The sequence below is a fragment of the Chiloscyllium plagiosum genome, unplaced genomic scaffold (assembly GCF_037043375.1).
Source record: "Chiloscyllium plagiosum isolate Xiang-an unplaced genomic scaffold, Cpla_swu_hap1 HiC_scaffold_20, whole genome shotgun sequence".
In the NCBI taxonomy this organism is placed as follows: Eukaryota; Metazoa; Chordata; class Chondrichthyes; order Orectolobiformes; family Hemiscylliidae; genus Chiloscyllium; species Chiloscyllium plagiosum.
The window spans coordinates 18,848,700-18,863,666 of record NW_028270158.1 but is presented as its reverse complement, the minus strand read 5'-3'; the positions used below and the strand labels follow the sequence as shown (position 1 = coordinate 18,863,666).

At 36.2% G+C, this 14,967-nt stretch overlaps 1 protein-coding gene across 3 annotated transcripts in view; it reads left to right on the top strand.

The window, feature by feature from the left end:
• The window catches only part of sdk1a (sidekick cell adhesion molecule 1a), a 932,616-nt gene extending 922,818 nt beyond the window's left edge, over window positions 1–9,798 (top strand). For all 3 annotated transcript variants that reach the window (XM_043711904.2, XM_043711902.2, XM_043711903.2), the window contains one exon: window positions 1,259–9,798. In XM_043711904.2, coding sequence (XP_043567839.2) covers window positions 1,259–1,537 — 279 coding nt within the window. In that variant the 3' untranslated portion in view covers window positions 1,538–9,798. The remainder of the gene's footprint in view (window positions 1–1,258) is intronic.
• The last annotated feature ends 5,169 nt before the right edge of the window (window positions 9,799–14,967 follow it).

The window sequence follows — 14,967 nt, the reverse complement described above, 5'->3', positions numbered from 1 at the left end:
TTTGGAGTGGGAATGTTATCACTGAAGTTTTAAACAAGTTCCTGACTGCTCAACTATCCAATACATTCTGAACTCAAAAATAAAACAAAAAGATTCCAAGTACATTCCCCAGTTTATGCTGAGTCAACTAATCTCAGCCTCAGCAGTAGTCAGGACACTCAACTGCCTTGTCCTTACCCAAGTTCAGGTGTGAAAATCATCCAGGATTTCTGGACATATGTAGTCATCAAATGCATGGAAGTGTGGTGGAAGCATGTTCAATTGAGGCATTTAAGTGGTCATTGGATGATGATTTGGATAAAAGTAATGTTCAAGGTTATGGAGGAATTGTCCAAAGGAGATTAACACTGGGTAATGATGCATATTTAATGAGCCAGTGTAGGCAAGATAGGCAGAATCAACTCCTTCTGCACTGTAACACTTCAGTGATTGTATGAAATGAGGAAGGCGTTCCCTGTGTTATTTTTATTCACACATGGAATGTGGGCCTCGCTGACTGGGCCAGCATTTATTGCCCATCCCGAGTTGCTCTTGTGAAAGCGGTGGTGAGTTTCTTGAACCACTTCAGAATTCAACCCCCACCACACTTCTCCTTCTATTTGTCTCTCTACCTCAATTTACTCCTTTAAGGCATTCTGCAAAACTCTCATTTTTCAACATGTTTTTGTTCAACTGCTATATATATCTCCTAATAAGACTTGCAACGATGTTTCATTTTGAAATGCTCCTGTTAAGTATTTTACAATGTTTTGTTACATTAAAGATGCCAAATAAATTCAAGTCATTTTTATTGTGCTGATACATTGCAGCTGCTCATTCAGCCATTCACCAATTGCTTAGACTAGTTAAAATCTGAATCCCCATATGGCATTGTTCAAAAATGTGAGAAAGATTCTGTGGAGTTTCTCCTACATGAGAGAAATTCAAGTGAAGGTTTTCTGTTGGTTATCCTGGTCACAATACTAAAACATAGCAAGTTATCACAAGCACTGAAAATACTTGCGACGAGCTATGAAATAACATTTGAGTCAAAATACTTGGAACAAGATTAGCGGGAAAATCCAAAAGGCGTGACAGGTAGCCTTTGTCTATTTTTGTTCTGATGTATTTCGAAAAGGTTGACTGAGTATTAACATTGAGGTAATTAGAGCAGATCACCAGCTCATCCATTGCTGTATGGTATACCTAAGGAATAAAATTAAAAGTCACCTACAAACCAGGAACAAAATAAAACTATAATATATTACTCCTTTTACAGGCTACTGACAGTGATTACGAAGGTGAATTGCCAAAAAGCACACACTCATTTGTAAACCACTATATGAGCGATCCAACCTACTTCAACTCATGGAAGAAACAGCCCAAAGGCCTTCCAAGAGCTTCTGCCTACAGTTATGAGGAATGCACAGATGGTGAACAGGAACCATACTATCCAACTGTGATCACAACACAGAGTACAGGGGGTGCCTACACTCCCACAGGGCAGCCTGCTTCAGGAGCACGGACTCCTGTGACTGGGTTTTCTTCCTTTGTGTGACCATTCATTATGAACAAAGTAAGGCAATTTCTGAAATATTGCTTACTCAATGGACCAACGTGCTGGATGAAGTGACACACAATCACAGTGCAGAAGAAGGCTATCTAATGGAAATTGTCATCTTCATAGCTGCCTAAAAAGTGCCTTTTACATGTTAGTAACTTGATGATACTAATACAGCAGTGGTGTTTATAAAATCTGTTTTCCAATCATTTGAATGAGAAATAGAAACAGATTCTATGAACATTTTTCTCTTGTCCTTATTCCAAAGTTAGTACAGAAATGGTGGTATCGCTGCATTATATCCCTTATTTTGTGGAATGATGAAAATTATCATGAAACAAATTATTTTTAAACTTCCAACCAGACATAAGGAATTATGGCTTCTTCTGTCTGAAAGTCAAGTTTCTGACATAACAGCATAAAACTGATGTTTCAGAGGAAGACCCAGATTGAACAGAATCACTTTGTGCTCCAGCAAATTGTTAAGGCTGCTCATGTCCCCACTGCACGAAAAGGCATGTTTCAGGCAGCTTATATCATTGCCTTCTAGTTTCATTGCAACTTCAGTGCTGTGAAATTAGCGAACCTACAGTTCCACCACCAACAAAACAACTGAAAGAAATAGAAACATTTTAATTATTTTCTAACTTTTGAAAGCATTCTCTGAAGAAACTGCTGATTCTTTAGAAAATGTAAACAGTTGGAAGGAGTTTGGGTTAACTTGCTGTTTAAGAATTTACGGAAACCATCACAAAGTAACAGAATAATTACCATCCCACTTCTATTTTTGAACAGTTTGAGAGGTCACAAACTATTGCAGTAAGTTTCTTTTCAAATAGTGAACTGCATTAAGTCTCATAATTGCACTCAGTTCAGTTTGGTTTTAATTCTCAGGATTTATGGAGTGCACTGACTTTCAGGTGCCTGCTCTTTCTCACTTCATCTGCCAGCTTGTCAACACCAACCACTTTTCACCTTAACATTTGGAACTAATGACAGAATATTTTCCAAATTTTCATTTATACACTTTCTTCAGAAATGCCTGTTTATCCTACTAGGTGCACTGACATATCACTTCAGTAATTCCAGAACTTAAAAATTACTATTTTCAGCCCACTTCCTGACTGTAGTACTCTATATAGTAGCATATAAAAGACCCCTATTAAGTTGCCCTAGGTTTGTCTCTGCACCTTCAGTTGATACTAGATTTTTCAGGGTGTCAGCTGTATCAGCATGTTTGACACTTAGAAAGGAGTCGACAGATGAAGCATGTCCTGAGCTTTCTTTTACCCTGAAATCAGATATATCCACTCAAGATCATTCTGGTGCAACTGTGGAAAGCAGTGGGACTATTCCTGCTGAAGGTGAACAGATTAAAAGCAGTGACAGGTATAAAAAAACAAAAAAAGGAAGGGATTTTAAAAATTGGATTGTTGCATATGATTTCCTATTTAGAACATGGATTTCTCTTAGAGCTGGCTGGCATTCTTCTTTTGATCTCAAACACAATTTACCATATTTTTAGCAAATCAAAGACTACATTCTTTTAAAAAGTTACTAACATTTCATTGAGTACATTTTATTATATAAAGTGAACTTTTGCAAAATGTTGCATTCCTTTTTTTTTATTTCTAAATTATAATTTTAAAAGAATTTAAGCTGTAAATATTTCTACAAACATTAAACTGTCACCTTAGTAACTAAATAATGTGTCTACCAGACTTCAGGTTTAATTTCTTGTCACCAGACTGAGTTTCTACCTAAAATCAAGGTGCTGAGGCGAGACCACCCCATATTCTTGATCACAAACTTATGTTAACAATAACCATCATTGTATCACTGAAAGTGAAATACTGATAGAATGTATTTTAATATCTAAATAAGCAATGACATTGAAAAACATTTTCAGAAAAAAACATATTGATGGAAACTTGATTTTTTTTCTGACTGTGAGGTAAAGAATTTTTAATGAAGGTAAAACTTAATGGCATATGGTTGGAATGTTGCCTATGTTCCACGACCATGTTGTTAAATTCACACTAAAGACACTTGAGAATTTGAATCTGGAATTAACCACTAGAATTGTGTATTTATTTGTGGTATTTTATATTTAAATATAATAGGCTAATGTTGTTGGATTTTGAGCTCTGTTAGAGTCAGCCAATGAAGAACATTATGTAATCCAGTGAATAAAGTCACTAAAATTAATTTAATGCAGTTTGCACTAAAATCTTGATTTGAATACAAATAGCAAACCTATTTATTGTAATTTAAGGCATTTTTCTTTTTTGTATTTATCCCAATTTTTATATTTTATGTTCAGTAAATTTGTATACACTTTATGATATACAATATATTTTCTACTTATTTCTTAACTATTCAAAGTAATTTGGACAGTTTAAATAAAAATACAAAAATGTTATTTCTATTAAAAAAAATGTTTTTGCCAAACTCTGTATAGTTCCCAGTTGGTTTGTGAGCACTGCTCACCCCTTGAAATGAAGGATAGAGTGGGCATATTTTGCCAAGGGAGACTTTGTTCGCTAATTGAGAAACTCACTGTGAAGTATTTGTGACCTTTCAGAGATTCCACAGTCCAGGTGAGGGAATATTCTCAGCGTGACCTATAGTAAAATTAAAGATTTTCAGTACTGCTGGAGAAACATGTTACAGAATTTCCTCAAAATTGTGATATTTCCAGTCTCTCTAGCTGCTTGAAAACAACTCCAAAATCCTATTTGTTGCATAAATATTGCAAATGTTGGCCTCAATGTGAGATTTCCAGAAAAATCAAGAGTGTTCAGTGAACACCTTCTAGCTTGTGGTAATGCTACTTGGCACATGGAAACAGGGCAGAATTTGCTTGTTGAATTCAGTTCAGTCTAAGTTGGTTGGTGGATGACTAGAGGTCATTTGTGATTTTGAATAAAATTCTACTGCTTTTAAGAACTGTATATAAAGGTTGGTTAATAGGAAAAAAATTCAAATTAAACTGCTGTGGAAGAACATGTGGGATCCAGAGGATACTTAATTAGTTTGTACAGTGGAGATTAGCCTCCAATGGTGTCTTTTGGATTTTGGATGATGACAATCAGACTGTCATCCGAGAATCAAAAGAAATACTGCCCAGCACACTTTGAATGCACTCTCAAGCCATATGAATATTGCTTTAATCAGAATGTCTTCATTTGCATTTTTATTTTCTCAATAAGTTTATTTAGTACTTTGTAAAGGACATGACTGGTACATGTTTTGCTAGCAATATATATATGAATGTGTATTTTTTAAGATATTTTTTGTACTGCTAAATTTATACCCCCTAATGAAATCCTATTGGAGTATGAATCAAGTTGAGACAGATTAAATATTAAGATCTGCCCTCAGCAAAATAGAAGATGCTACATTTCATAATACGGTGACTTCGGTAGTTCACATTATATAGTGTAACTCTACTGTGATCAATTCTAAGCAAAAACAATCCTAAGTGTAAATCTAGGTTAAGTAATTTTCTAGATTTGTTTGCGATAACAATGTAATTAGGGAGAAGAATGCTTTAAATTCTGCCTTTTTCCATTAGTGTAGATAACTCACCTTGTCTCTTTGTAAAGATTATGTTGTAAAGGATGTTTATAGTAAGCCAGATATACGCTTTAATTAAAGGATATCTCACCAGTCATTATTTGAAAGATATCACTGCATAAGTAGAGTAAATCTTTGTCACTCTGAGCTTATAAAAAAATTGTTGATTTGTTTATTCATTATGTTTTCCTAAGTTGTACTAATTAGTACTGTTAACCATGTGATTGGCAGCTGTAACATTCGGTCACACAGTGATGTGGTCAACGTGTTGCTGTGGTACAGAAAAGGACAAATGCCCCACCTTAAAACTGTTAAGTTTGAAATGAAAGAAACATTGTGTGATATCTATTTTGCATTCTCTAACCTGTTTAGAGTTGATTTTAGAAAATTGGGATTGGATCTGATCAGAATTGATCTGATGTTGGCTCTGTTTCAATGAAACAATGACCATTGTTGACGGAAAGTAAATTAGCTAATAGTCTAAAACATATAATTGCCAACTGTGGAATTATCCTAAAGTCTACAGGAAATGAAAGTGTCCTCCTGCTGATAACAACACAGTCAAAAAGGGAGCCTCAGGTCCTTTTTAATTTTCTTTAAACATATTTTTTTAATTGGAGATGAAGACTGTTTGTCAGGATAGGGTACGACAGGGCAAAGGAAGTAAGGCTGTGATTGGGCATTTGAAATCATGCATTGATGCTTCTGAAAATACATCCAGAGTTGGTATTCCTAATGTGCATGCCAGTTCCCCGTGGTTTAAACAGGAACTTCATTTGACAATGATGAATTCAAGTTATTATAATGTGTATTTTTAAGAGGTTAACTATTGAAAATCGCGCAGAGAATCAAACGAATAACTGACGTGTAGGGAGCCCATGTCTTACAAGAATTCAGATACCACATGCTCAGAATTTAGACAAAAGGTGTCAATGTAAGCTAAGAGAATTTCAGATTCCATCTATCTCATTTGAAAGTTCCAAAAACACCATTGCTAAATGCACAATAGCACTGGAATTATATATGTGCAATTGGTTCCTTTTTGAAATTACACTTTATTTTTGTTTGCCACCAATTTTCCTGTTTTATTACCATTTGATTATTGGTGTATTTTGTCATTTTTAGATAGAAAAGTAAGTGAGTGGCCATGATTGATGAATATCAGGGTAAGATGAGTTGAAAGTTATTTGTATTCTTAATATTTTAAAAAATTTGTAACTTTTTATATTGGGCCCAGTTTTAATTTTGTACAATTGGATCAGCTTTGAGTAGATTGCAATCAAACACATTGAATCTAAATTGAGGTGCCAGTTGACACACAATTGCAGTTCATAATTAAGCTCCCACTCTCCATGATCACTTGTGTATTTACAGTGTCCTAAGGCAACACGCTACATCTTGTGAAATGTTAACCTGATAGAATTGATACAGAAATTTATTCCATTGTGTTAACCTCCATAAACCCAACAATATGTGGATATCTGGTCCCTTTCTATAGTCATTGGTGAACATTATTCAGTTAGAGCAATACAGGTTTAGTTTATGGTAAAAAGTAAATACATGTTAGGACATCTTTGCACTTTGAGTTTAATATGTGAGATGTCACTTCAAATTGAATATTTGACACAGTACTGCATGGAGAGTATTTATTTGGCCTTAAGCAATAGATGCAGCATAAACATATGTGATAGTAATCTATGGATCACTTTTATTGAGGGAACTTTATGTTTAGCAGTGATTAAATAAGGACTAAAGGCTGCCTTTTATATACAAATATCACGTTTGTCACTAAAAGGTTGTGTTAAAAAACTGACTTAGTTTGCAGATTTTTTTTAAATACAGCCTCTCAACAAATGTCTTAAATGTTATGGTATTTTCTAGAAGGTTCTTGTCTCCTGATAAAGTGCTGTCCTTTCTGGGATCCTTCTGAACCAAAATATGTTTGCATTTTTCAAGAAAAGTTGTGTTTCAATGTTGAAATGTATTTTGCATCATTGTTTGATAAAGCAGTTAGTTATGCATATTCAGCATTTTTTAAAAATGGATAATTTAATTTAGCATGAAATAACTATTTGAGATGGGAAGCATTACATAGATTAAATTGTGTAAGAAAAATGGAAAAAATGGATTTAATTACGTAAGAGAAAGAAACCTTCATGCCAGTTTATTGAACTTTGAAGGTCTCCACTATATATCACTTCAGTACCATTTAATATTCTTTGTCACCTCTAGTAGGCTTTTGCATCCATGGCCTAACAGTATGGAAGCACAGGGAAATGTGCAGAAATACTCATGATTTAAGACATTATTAATACAATTAAAAGACAAGTTTGAACAAGTTTGGCTCCAGCAAAGACTTCAAAGTGCTCAAATGTGTGAACTTGTCCATTGATTAGTTTACTGTCTTATAATCATAATGTGACAACAAATAATCATCAGGATAATTCAGGTGTTATCTCCATCAGTAACCACATCAACAAAGTTAGAATATACACATATAACCCTTTCGTTCCAAGGTAATGCTGTATGACAGACAATTGCCAGGGAATTCCTTTTGAACTGATCCCTCTCCACTGCTATAACTAATCTGGGAATGCAGCAAAATCCCCGCTTACACATTGCCAGTGGACGAGTGGGAGCATGTCAAAGCAATTAGATGGCTGCACTGGGATAATCAGAAAATTCTACAGCACTGAAATAATAACCACAAACCAAGAGACGAGACACAGAGCAGTGGGTTAGGCAATGACCTTTGTCACTCAGTCTTGACTACAAATCCAGTTTAGTTGGAATGTAAGTTTTCTCTAACTATTACATGTGAATGTCCATTATGAAGTGAGGAAACTACAAATTCCAAGTGGTTTTAAAACTAATTGGTACAATTTAACATACCACTTCATGGATGGCATGCAAAATTGCAGGGGATGAAATAATGTTGAGCCAGCAGGACTCTTTTGAGATCGGGGTTTGAAGCACATTGCCAGGAAGGTATCATGGAAGATTCTGTTTTCTAAACATTGGACCAATCAGATGGACCACAGAATTCTTTCCCAGTTCTCTACATTCCTATGTTCATTAAGTAATGGGAAACTTAAGCAGCAAAAGTCTGTGCTTTGCCAGACCTGGGAGCATTTTGATGTTGAATCTTTTCCCCATCGCTAACATTCTTTAACTACATGAGCACAATTTTTCAAAATGTGAATGCTGGATTCACAATGAAATTCTACTATTTCATGTTTTTTCTTTGGGTTAATTTCACATTATTACCATTGATATGGTTTTAGAAAATTCATAAACCTGTGGAGTAAAATCCAAGTCTTGTCATCAGGTGAAGCAGTGAGAGGAAGCAGGGGAAAAAAGGACCAAAGAATGTATATGTTATTCAGTCATTTTAATGTCATACATTCCATTCCTAGTCTTAATTTTTCATTGTAAGTTTATAATAGAAGCTGACTGTGGGTAAATTTATTGTACTCAAATCATACCTCTACTGGTGACTCCACTGACAGGAGGTTGCAGTGTCAAAAGTTTAATGTGCGCGTTTTCCATAATAAATGTACACATAGAAATTGACAACAAAATAAATTGACAGGAAGTAAGTTTGTAATAGGCTAAAGAAATGTTAAGAGTGATTCTTAATTCACTGTCTCATTGTTCCCACTACTGGAGAGATAATTGTAACCATCTGTGATTCTCTGTTGTGTTACATCAGCCAAAGGGCGTAATGGGTAGCATCCGTACCTCTGAACCAGAATCTCTGGATTTGAGTCTCACCCAGAGACTTTTGATAACCAAGAAAGTTCTGTTCATAACATGGATAAATAGGTTGAGTTGAAATCCTTCCAATATAGGCCAATGGCAGACAATAAGAGAGATTCCTGATAAGCCATGTGATAGAAAGATTGTTACAACCTCTAACATCACTGTTCATAGCTTCAGAATACAACATGCATGTAGAAAAAGTGCACGTTGCCACAGAAACTCAGACTTCCTGAGTGAATTGTAACCACATCAACCAAAATGCTTTCTCAGGACAACCCAAATATATGAGGACAAAATGTGTAATAGTAGGCTGAACATTTTTCACAATTGACATGGGCATAGCATGAAAAGGTTTACATTCAGTGAAGGTTAACAGTGTTCACACTGGAGAGGATTTGAAAATGGTGTTCTTCAGGTACAAGAGAAAACTCCCTGCTGTTATAAAAAGTTGGGTATTCTTAATTATTGCATAATGCAGTAAGAAACGCATCCCTTCACCTACAAACTGTTCATTCTGCTGTATTTTTAGACCAGTTATCATTCCATTTTTGAATGCACTGAAACTGAAAGGTTCCTGAATGGAGTGGATTAGGAAGAAATGAGTCAACTTTGGAGAGGGTCAATAATGTATGGAACTAGGCAGGATTGTGTAGAAACAAGTCAGCTGTGAAACATTTTTCCCAATGAGCCTGCCAGCTTCCAGCCAAATGAAACCCAAGTTCATAATCTTCAACAGTGTGTATCAGGTATTTCAGCTAATCATTTATATTCATGATATTGTTAATTAAGAACACATTATATTTATCTTCATGCATAACATTTGTACCAGTGAGATCTGCTTCTATGGCACTGCTTTTTTTGTATAACTTAACTTTTACCTACACACTTCCTCCCAATTAAACAAGGTTTTAAATTTAGCATTTTTGTTTATTGTTTCAATGAAAATAATGTAATTTCTTTGGTTTTCTTGCTCCTCTCAAACTCAGTGGGACAGATGGGAAATTACCATTGTATTGTTTGTTTTCTACCAAGCAGATGATGATTATAGGAATTAGTTTCTGAAATGAGAAGGGAAGATCACCATCATCCCAGAGAACAGTAGGCCACTCTGTTATTAGGAGGCCATGATAGCTGGTGAGTTTAATTGCACTAAAGTGGCCTGAGTCAGTATTGAACATATGCAGTAGGCTTTATTTTGCTTCGCAAACCAGCCATCCAGCCAATTGAGTTAACCAACCCCAGCTTAGTTTCTCAAACGTATAAACCCTTCATTATTCAGAAAGGTTCTTTTTCCTAATTATTTCTCAATATATCCCATTTATAACCACAAATGTTCCATAAACTGAGAATACTCTGAGATTTGTCGAAACCAGTAGAGCATCTTTTTTATTATAGATATTTTTATTAGAAATTTAACATTTTTACAAGTTTACAAAAATAAACAAAACTCTCAAGTACAAACATTGATATATAATTAAATCATAAATATAAAATAGCCAAAATTTAACAAAAGAAAATATACCGAGAAAGAAAAAAAAACAAAACTCAACTAACTACTAATCTAACCTACAACTAACCAGAGTGTATATTTAAATCTCTTACATTATTCAAATAAGAGAGCGAAAAAAAAAACAAAAGAAAACAACAAATAACATAGAAATTGGATAGTGAGATACATGCTCGGAATGTGTTAACATCAAATGTAACAAAACCCGTATTCGTGCGGGATTCCTCTCCTAAGGGGCCCCAGACCAACCAGGTTCGTAATCTCAATTAAATAAAAGCCCTTGTTAGGATAGCCGAAATATCTGTATTTATGTAATTCAAGAAGGGCTGCCATATTTTATAAAATAATTCGGTCTTTCGGTGCACCACATTTGTAAGGAAGTCAAGGGGAATACATTCCATAATTAATCTGTGCCAATTTGAAAGTCCAGGGGGGGCCTTCAGCCACCCAAAATATTTTGCCAAAATATTTTTCTTTGCACTGAAAGAGAGAATAGAAAATACTCTCTTCCCGTGCATGTCCAGGGAGGGAAAGTTCGAAAAGCCCAAAAGGAGAGATACAGGGTCCACTTTAATTTCCGTTCCTAGAATTTCTGTCAGGGTACTTGCTACTTTAGTCCAATATCTACGGATCTTATGACAGTTCCATAGACAATGTACAAGAGTGCCCACCTCTATTTTACATTTGGGACACATTGGAGATGCTCCTGCCTTAAATTTTGCCAATCGATCCGGTGCTATATGGGCCCTATGAAGTATCTTCAGCTGGATAGCCTGAGTTCTGTTACAGATGGTAAATCTTCTAGCATTTTCCCAAATATCATTCCATGTTTCTACAGAGATTTCTAGTCCCAAATCCTGATCCCATGTTTTAAGCAGATTGTCCATATCTCCCAATACTTCATGATGTAGTAAATGATAAATAGTACTGACGGAAGATACCCCCAATTGGTCGTAGCACTCTACATTCTCTATCTGATCTATAAAGACTATCTAATAACATAGTCTTCTTCTGTATATAGTCTCGAATTTGGAAGTATCGAAAGAGGTCTCCATTAGGTAATCCGAATTTCCGACGCAGCTGTTCAAAAGACATCAACACCCCATCTTTAAATAGGTCCCCAAGAGATGAGATACCCCTGGATCTCCAGAGTTTAAAAGTGGCATCTGTAAACCCCGGTTGGAATCCCCATGCTCCCACTATCGGCGCATAGGGGGATGTTTTATGTGAGTTGCCCTCATTTTGTCGCATTATATTCCAAGCTTTAATTGTGTTTTGTATTATAGGGTTTTTACAGTGATCCGTAATGATTTTCCTCTTGTCTGAAAATAAAAGGTTAATAAGTGGGTATTTTACTTGAGAAGCCTCGATGTCCAGCCAGATTGATTGTGGATCAGACAAGACCCAATCAGCTATGTAACTTAATAGGGAACTTAACTGATATTTCCTAAAATCTGGGAAGTCCACTCCTCCCCTTGCCTGTGGAAGCTGTAGCTTCTTCAGCTTAATGAGGGGCTGTCTATGATTCCAGATAAAGGAACCCAACCAGCCATATAATTTACGTAGTGCCAGCCTCGGCAGCATCACCGGAAGCATTCTCATAGGGTATAGGAGACGGGACAGGACATTCATTTTAATTAGTGCTATTCTACCCAGCCAGGAAATTGGAAGGTCTCCCCATCGCTGGAGGTCCTGCCTTATCCTTTCCAGTAAATGCACATTAGCCTTGTACAACTGACCAAATACTGGGGTAATAAAAATGCCTAAATATAAGAAACCCTCCAATGAAAGGGAAAAAGGGATCCGATTTTGAAAAATTAATTTTATAGCCTGAGAATGCGCTAAATGTATTAATAACTTGGATTAAGCGAGGTACGGACATCAGAGGATTACTGAGGAATAGAAGAACATCATCTGCATAAAGGGTAATTTTATGTTTACCTGTACCAATCCTTGGGGCCGTTATATTAGGGTCAGCCCATATAGCTTCTGCTAGTGGTTCAATTATTAGCGTAAATAACAATGGCGAGAGAGGACATCCCTGACGGCAGCCCCTACCCACACTGAAGCTATCCGAACCTAATCCGTTGGTAACCACAACTGCTTTGGGATCACTATACAATGTTGAGACCCATTTGGTAAACACCTTTCCAACGCCAAACCTTTCCAATGTGTAAAACAAATATGACCATTCAACCCTATCAAATGCCTTTTCCGCGTCTAATGAAACTACTACTCCTGGTATATTTCCCTGATGGCAGGCTTGAATCATATTCAAAACCCTTCTAATATTATTGGATGATCTACGGCCCTTAATAAACCCCGTCTGATCCTCCTTTATAATATGTGGCAGTACCCTTTCTAGTCTCAATGCTAACGTTTTAGAAAAGATTTTAAAATCTACATTTAGCAAGGATATTGGTCTGTATGACGTACAAATTTCTGGATCCTTTCCTTTTTTAAGGATAAGAGAGATATTTGCCTCTTTCAGCGAAGGTGGGAGACAACCCTGACTATATGCATAGTTATACATGTCCATAAGTGGACCAGCCAATATTTCTGTAAATTCTTTATAGAATTCAGCTTGAAAACCATCTGGGCCCGGTGCCTTACTGCTCTGAAGTTGCCTGATTGCGTCAAGTATTTCTGGGACTGTTAGGGGAGCATTTAAGACCGATACCTGTTCCGGAGTTAGGTCCGAAAAGGTCAATTTTTTTAAAAATGATGGCATCCTCCTAGTCCTGTCTTCACAATCCTGCGATTTATATAAATCAGAATAAAATTTTCTAAAGATTGCATTAATCTTGTTATGATCATGAGTCAAAATACCCGTACTTTCCTTGATAGACGTAATAGTTTGAGGGGCCTTTTTTTTCTTTGCAAGAAATGCTAAGTATCTACCCGGTTTGTCGCCAAATTCATATAACCTTTGTTTTGCAAATAATATTTCCCTCTTAGCCGTTTGGGTAAGCGTAGTGTTTAGAGCTGTCCTAAGGGCTGTAATCCTTTGCAATTTAATCATAGAAGGTCTATCAGCGTATGCTGTTTCAGCTGCTTTTAAGCGAGCTTCAAGCAGACGCTGTTGTTCTCCCTTTAATTTTTTCTGGGTCACTGAGTAGGTGATGATCAAACCTCGCGTGTAAGCTTTGATGGTCTCCCACATCATTGATGGGTTGCTAGCCGTACCTAAATTAATTTCTAAAAAAGTTTTAAATTCTTGAGAGAAGTACTTTACAAATTTACTATCTTTCATTAGGAAGGGGTCCATACGCCAATGCCGAGGGGATGTTCCGTTGTTCCTCGCCTTGGTTTCCATATATACAGCAGCGTGGTCGGAAATTGCTATACTACCTATTTTACAGGATGAAATGGAATTTTAAAAATCGAGGGGGCAAAAAACATATCAATTCTGGTATGACATTTATGTGGATTCGAGTAAAAAGAAAAATCTCTGCCCTGTGGATGAAGACATCTCCATACATCTACTAATCCTGATTCTTTATTCAGATCCACCAATTGTCTGGATCTGGGAGATACTCCTGCAGTACTCTTGGGAATCCTATCTATTTCTGGATCCATAATACAATTAAAGTCTCCCCCTATAATTGTATGACGGGCACCAAAAGCCATCAATTTTGAAAAGGCTTCCGTTATAAATTTAAAGGGGTGCGCCGGAGGGCAGTACAAATTTAAAATCCCATATTCCTCTCCATTTATAAGGGCTTTAATCAAAATATATCGTCCAGATTCGTCTTTTATCTGATTTAGGATTTTCAAAGGGAAATTCTTCCGAACAAGAATAACAACGCCCCTACATTTTGAGCTAAAAGAAGAAAAAAAGGCCTGATCAAATCCACCCTGTCGTAATTTCAAGTGTTCTTTATCCAACAGGTGTGTCTCCTGTAGGAGAGCTATACCAACTCTTTCCTTCTTAAGATTTGATAATATTTTCTTCCTTTTGACTGGCGAATTACTCCCCTTGACATTCCAGGTGCACCACTTAACCGACTGATCAACCATAATCGTCTGGGCAAATCTGAGACCCCTCAGGACGGGAAATCCTATCCAGAACATCCCGAGCATAGAGCATATAAAATTCACAAAAATAAAGGCTCTCTAATGCACTCACAACAATATAATTAAAAACTATTTCTAAATAATAAAAAAAATATAAAACATATTTAAATGGAGATTTTCCCCCTTGTTCCCAGGGGGTGTCACTTCCTTTCCAAAGGTCCATCATATCCTCTCCTAACCAATGCCCCACCCTTGACCCAGGCGCTCCTCAATAGAATGAGGAGAATTCAGATATAATACAAAGCTAGAGTTAACAGTGAGCACCCTACCCCCACACCCCCCCCCACCCCCACACCAACACCTGGATATATTTGGTAGTGTTAATGCCATGTATAGACATATATAATTATAACATTTAAATTACAACCTCAACAAATAATAATTAAATAGAATAATACAAAATAACAAGGGAAAACAACCCTACTCCTAGAGACAGAGGTAAAATAGAATAAGGTAACCACCTCCCCCCACCAACGTTAATTAAAGCCCCCGGCTTTTATAT